Source organism: Cucumis melo, chromosome 8, assembly GCF_025177605.1.
Source record: "Cucumis melo cultivar AY chromosome 8, USDA_Cmelo_AY_1.0, whole genome shotgun sequence".
Lineage (NCBI taxonomy): Eukaryota > Viridiplantae > Streptophyta > Magnoliopsida > Cucurbitales > Cucurbitaceae > Cucumis > Cucumis melo.
The window spans coordinates 24,756,153-24,762,098 of record NC_066864.1 but is presented as its reverse complement, the minus strand read 5'-3'; the positions used below and the strand labels follow the sequence as shown (position 1 = coordinate 24,762,098).

At 31.5% G+C, this 5,946-nt stretch overlaps 1 protein-coding gene across 4 annotated transcripts; it reads right to left on the bottom strand.

The window, feature by feature from the left end:
- LOC103485992 (binding partner of ACD11 1-like) lies at window positions 1–5,517 on the bottom strand. 4 transcript variants are annotated; one of them, XM_051088449.1, is made up of 8 exons: window positions 5,349–5,517; window positions 5,008–5,117; window positions 4,150–4,225; window positions 3,431–3,501; window positions 3,279–3,336; window positions 2,344–2,684; window positions 1,562–1,685; window positions 1–303 (listed from the first exon to the last, which is right to left on the bottom strand). In XM_051088449.1, the coding sequence occupies exons 1-8, from the start codon at window positions 5,352–5,354 to the stop codon at window positions 283–285; spliced, it is 807 nt and encodes a 268-aa protein (XP_050944406.1). In that variant the 5' UTR covers window positions 5,355–5,517; the 3' UTR covers window positions 1–282. The 4 variants fall into 4 exon arrangements, with proteins under 4 accessions (XP_050944406.1, XP_050944404.1, XP_050944405.1 ...); XM_051088447.1 differs by having other exon boundaries at window positions 1–200; XM_051088448.1 differs by lacking the exon at window positions 3,279–3,336 and having other exon boundaries at window positions 1–200; window positions 3,430–3,501.
- Between the last annotated feature and the right edge of the window lie 429 nt (window positions 5,518–5,946).

The following is a 5,946-nucleotide window of genomic DNA, read 5'->3' as shown; positions in this document are numbered from 1 at the left end:
TAAAGAATAAGAGTATAAGATAAATAATAATTGGATTTTCTCTACAATTCCATAATAAATCTTACAAATACAAAATTCTGATCAGCCAAACACCCTTATAGTTTAGTTAAAGAATATGAATATTAAAAAAAAAAAAAAAAGATACAGATAATAATAATAATAGTAGTAGTAGTAGAGCAAAATCCTGAAGAAAAAATAACCTGACGAAATAGAATGAAAAGAAACTCATTACAAATAGAAGCAGCCAAGCCAACTGAGTTTCTTGAAGCCAAAGTTTTAAGATTAGGCAACAACAGGGGATTCCTACATGTTTCAAAAGAAAAAATAATAATGGATCTTCTTCTACACTTTCAACTAAAAAGAATTCCACACAAGAACCTTTGGAGGTTAACCTCCATGATTACAATAAACTCTTAGTTTTTTCTAATGCTGGTTTGATAATCATTTGGCTTTGAAAATTTAAGTTAATAAATACTATTACCACTCATAAGTTTCTAAACTTCGTTAGCACTACCTTCACATGTTCAGGAAAACTAAGCTAATAATTATGATAGAAAAAGTACGAGAAAACAAACATAAATTTTAGAAACTAAAAACAAAATAGTTACCTAACAGAATATTAGCTAGTTACTTTTTTTTAATCGGCTATTTCTTTTACTCTTGCAAGTCTTTGAAGATCTGTTTGAACAAATTTTCAAAGAGCTTAAAAACACTTTTTTTTTCACTTACAATGCTTCTTTAAGCCCTTAGAAACCAAAATTTGTTGTTTGGTTTTGTTGTATTGTCTTTATCCTTAGAGGAGAAAAAAAAATCAATTCAAAACAGGTAAAGGCAAACATTGATTGTTTGAAAAAAGCTTTTAAACACTAATGAAACAAGGTTGTAAAGGGATTTCTCTCTATTAGGAACCATTCTTTTTTTTTTTTCCATGGATTTGGCTAAACCTTTCATCAAGCTGTTGATTTTAAATAGAGTAATTATAAAGAATAGCAATTTTAGGGATAATAATCGAGTATTATAATAACATTTTAAAAAGTAACAAATATAGCATAGTTTATCAACGGTAGACTTCTATCATCATTGATAGACTCTGATAGATTTTGATACATTTGCATTTTATTAAATATTGTTATATATGCTAATACTTTGAATTTAACTGTCATATCAGTCTCTTTCAATTAATACTTCTGGTTATTAATTACTTGTACTTTTCTTTAAGACTCCAAAAAACCTAAATTCTTTTGGTTTAAGTTTGTAATTCTTAAAAATTAAGTACACCCATTCCAACCACCTCTAAATTTCAAGTGTTTTAAAAAATTAAAAAAAATAGTTTTTTTAAAAACTTGTTTTTTAAAAAACAATTGACTATAAATTCGAGAAGATACAAATCATCGTAAAAAATTGAGAAAAAATAGACATACATTTAGAAAGCGGAAAACGAAATGGTTATCAAACGGTTATCAAACGAAACCTAATTTATAAAATCTATTGTTTCTAATACTGTTACACCAAAGTAGTTTACGAAGAATCCTAACTTTTATGTCACCATTCATAAACGCACCTTTGAAGTTAAGTTTGACATGGCCAAATGGAATTTCTCTCTAGTTTTCGTTCCTGCTGCCTGCCCTGCTTTTGCGACCTTGCCAAATGCACCATTTAACCAAGCAGCACTTGCTGTCACATACCTGTTCAACGCCAAGATAGAATGAAACAATCAAATTCACTTCGGTCTATTGTCACAAAGGATGATAGAACCATTGTAATTTATTTGGATAATAATCTAAAGTTCAATAAGTTACGCTTTAGGAGTTGCTTAGGAGCTACTATAGAAAACTAAGGGAGTGTTTGGCCCCAACTTCAAGTGGGTGAACTGGATTATAATAGTTCACTCCATGTTTAGGATTCCAATTATAATAATTGGTGTTTCCACATTATAATAATTGGTGTTTCCAATTATTATAACCTACAACTAATTATAGTGTTACTATTTCGAATCTTACATTGTGCTACTCATCCTCTATTTCCATATTTTCCATAGTGTGTTTACTATTTTCTACACATACTAAAACAGTCTATCCCCTAGACATAGACTATTATAATCTAGACTAAAACAGTATCTATTCCAAATATAGACTATTATAATCGTAAATATAATAACCAACTCAACATCTCAAACACCACCAATTTTCTGCTTTCTAGGCGTGGAGAATATTCGGATTCTAAAATTTGAAGATAGCAAGTGGAAGAGATGTAAAAGTTGCTTAATTAGGGGATAAGCTAACAGAATAGAGTAGTGTGAATGACAATGCAAACAAAAGTTCCCTCATGAATGATGATTCGTACTTGCTTGTTTTAACAGCAGATCCTGTATCACTGAGTTTCCTCTCAGCTGCGAAGATTGCAGCCCTTGTTTTATCAGAAACGTGAAGATTTTGATCGACAGACTTGACTTTCTCGTTAACCACTGATATCCCAACCGTCAATTTCTCTGTCAGCCCAACCCTTCTGTCAAAGGATAATACCTTTGCAGATGCACTAGCTGTTAGCCGATGCTTTTCGTCAAATGCCTTCGCTTTGTTCATGGCATCTTGTCCAATTACTGAACCTTTAGCAAGCACATTTGCAACTACTTCTTGTGCTCTATTAACATACATTTTTCCACTGCTAGGCTGGCTTCCAGAATCCTGTAAGCACCAAAAGATTTAAGGTTGGAAAAAACATAAGGTGCCTCACCATCCACTTGTATAGTTAAATAAAGCAAGGAACTGTTTCACCATCCACATCAAAACTAAAAGTGTGAAACTGTTTCACCCGTTCTTCACCCTAGTTTTAGATGTGTAATGAGGTTCATGACAGAGGCACTAAATGGAGGTTTTACTTTTCATCCATCTACATCACTTTAAGAAAATCAAAAGACAAGAAACAAGAAACAAGTCCTAAACTTTTCCATTTGATGAAACTCCCCAGCCTCTTGGTTTTTCTTTAATAGTATTGTTATGCAATTGGCAAATAAAGATAATCAAGAAAATGTAAATAGAAGAGAATTGCCTTAGAGATTTACGTGGTTCACAAACAATGTGTTGGCTACGTCAAAGAAGAGAGGGAGGCAATTTATTATTTTATACAATAGTTCAAATTACAGATAAAGAGGTGCCTCTATAATTGGTCATTGGAAGTATCAAATAAAATTTCAATGCATTCCAACAAGTATGTCAACATGGACGAAAATGCTACTCAAATAATACTTGATATTCATAGAGTGGGGTCAACACATTTACCTCAGTGTTAGGAAAATTATTTTCTGTAGGAGTGAGACATGCAGCATTGTCCACAACCCGTACTTCCAGCAAACATAGTTAACTTAAAATATTGAATATAGAATAAACAACTAGGCAAGCCTTGAAATATATTCAAATATAAGAATAATACCTGCATTTCTCTTCTTGGTACATGATTTTCAACAGGAGATATGCTCACAGTCTGATCTACGATTGTCGCTCCCTAAATGGCAAATAAATAAATGATTGAAATTATCTATAGTAGCTTTTGGCATAGACAAGGTAAGAAGAAAAAAAGGTATATTTCCACTGTTGCATGCTGAAAAATGAAAAGATTAAATAATTCCATTATTGCGTAAAGAAATGATCATGCAAAGAAAAGGTATCGGTTCCCTTCTTTTTCTAGAAACATGTAAGATAAACTTCTAGTTGTGTCGATGTCTATCTGTATCACGATAGATATAGATAGTAGTCTATCACGTATAGATCTTCTATTTTGCTATAATTGTAAGTATTTTTAGAAGTTTTATTTCCATTAAGAAAATCTTCGAGGTTACAAGTAGAAAATCTTTTTCTGAAAAAAATGTATTTCCATTAAGAAAAGGAAAGGGGAAAAAATCAAGATGACACTCATCCACCACCTTTCAATTCAATCAAAATTAATGGCAGAAAAATGAAGGGGAAAAAACTAAAGATGATATAGAACTAACTGGACACTTAAAAACAACACATCTTAAATAAGAAGGTAAACACAGCCAAATGTAGACCAACATGAACCAAACTTCTGACATTCATTGTAAAACCACAAGTTCAACAAACACACATGATAATGACTTCGTGGATATGAAAGAGAATTGAGATAATGAAATACCGATAATAGCAAGGCAATTTCAAGAGCTTTGGGATCTCTAAATGTGACGAACGCAGTCCTGGATTCCCCTTGTTCACTGCACCAACAAGAATAAATTAGAATAACACTCCAGAAATTGCTTACTCAACACTGCATCACAGTGGTAAAGTAAAGATAATAACAAGTTACAATCCATTAGACCCTTCTTATCTTCCCAAGTGTGACGTTGGCTCAAAAATTATGTTGTTAGGAAAAACTTCCCACGACTACCGCATGAAAAAGCAAGAAAAACAAATAATAGAGAAACTAAAAGAAAGCAATAAAACTGGAAATACAAGAATTAACGTAAGAAAACGTCCTCCAAACCAGAGAAAAACCATAATTTCAAAAAGAAATTCACAATACAAAAACTTCTTACAATCACGTTGAATAATTCTCTATCCGACCCCAATTACAAGTGCACTCTTTCAAATTTTTCATACTACTCAGTACTCACACTCTTTAAGTTCACTCTCAAACTAAAAAAGAGAATACAACAGAGAATTTAATAAGAGCTAGCATACTCAGAATTAAAAGTGTTTCTTTTTAACTGTCACAATTTCAAACTAAAGGCATAACCTCCTTTTACAGTGGAGGAAACCATCACTTCCACAATTACATTTCTACTATTTGTCAAAACTCAGCAAGGGATTCCTTAGTTACTAGTAAGCTATAACAATATTACAAGTTTACAACCCTTATGCTTATTAAATGCTAACTACATTTGATAAGAAACCTACGATAACGAAATCAACCGCAAAGAAAAGTGAATCATAATCAACCAATCATGCACAACTTCTTTGCAATTTAGTTCAGAGTAACACAGAGCTAAGGACCTACCATTGAATCTCAATGTGTTCGATTTCTCCAGAGAAGGAGAAGAACTCGTTTATCTCCCTCTCAGTAGCTAGATTCGAAACGTGCTTGACTTGAACCGTCCGAGTCTGAGACTGAAGAGAAGAAATCAATTGAAGTTGATTATTGATGGTAGTTTGTCTAGAATATTGGTATTTCATTCATAATAATCAAGGATTACAATCCTATATATATCCAAATTAAAGTAAATATATAATATATAAGGATTGAAAATAATATTTTCTAAAAATACTCCAAATACGTCAATAACTGAAATCAGAGAAGCAAAAGTTGAAGAAAGTAATGGAAATTGAATGATCTGTTACCTGCATAGCTAAGGATTGAAGAAATTCTTGAAGAGAGGGAGAGAGAGGGAGAGAGAGGAAGTTGTAGAGGTTGGAAGCAATTTGAAAGAAAGAATCACTCTTCAAAGCGAGGGAGAGATAAAAAGCAAGAAATTAAGTATGGCATCAAACTGTGCTTTCCTTCTTAAAAAAAAGGCCAAAATTTAATATTATGGCAAAGTGAATTTTACACCTTTAGATTAACGGCTTGAATGAAGTTTCAAAAATGCACTTTATCTTGTAGGACTAACTTTTCACATATGAGTTTAAAAATATACTTACCATAAATTATGTAAAACTCTTTAACATTCAACAAAATTTTAAAAATTACTCTTAAACCTAAAAAAAAAATATTTATATAAATAGAAACCCTTAATACCGTTTTCTCTTTATTGTCTATTTTTTCTCCCCAAATAAAGCACCAAATGAGTTTAAGACTTCATATTTTAACAAAATTTAGGTTAGTAGTTAAAGTCCGTGTTAATAGTCAAATACCTTTTTTATTCAACTATTTTATCATTTTGGAATTTTTTGAAATTTTATGGAATTTTGGTTTTTATTTTAGTTGTTGAGAAAATTG

What these genes read in the sequence shown, in the direction of transcription:
- LOC103485992 (XM_051088447.1), bottom strand. An exon ending in TCTGCTGTTAAAACAAGCAA is followed by an intron (nt 1,686 to 2,343) that starts GTACGAATCATC and finishes GGCGTTGAACAG; the next exon opens with GTATGTGACAGCAAGTGCTG. An exon ending in TGTCAAACTTAACTTCAAAG is followed by an intron (nt 201 to 1,561) that starts GTGCGTTTATGA and finishes CTATTTCGTCAG; the next exon opens with GTTATTTTTTCTTCAGGATT.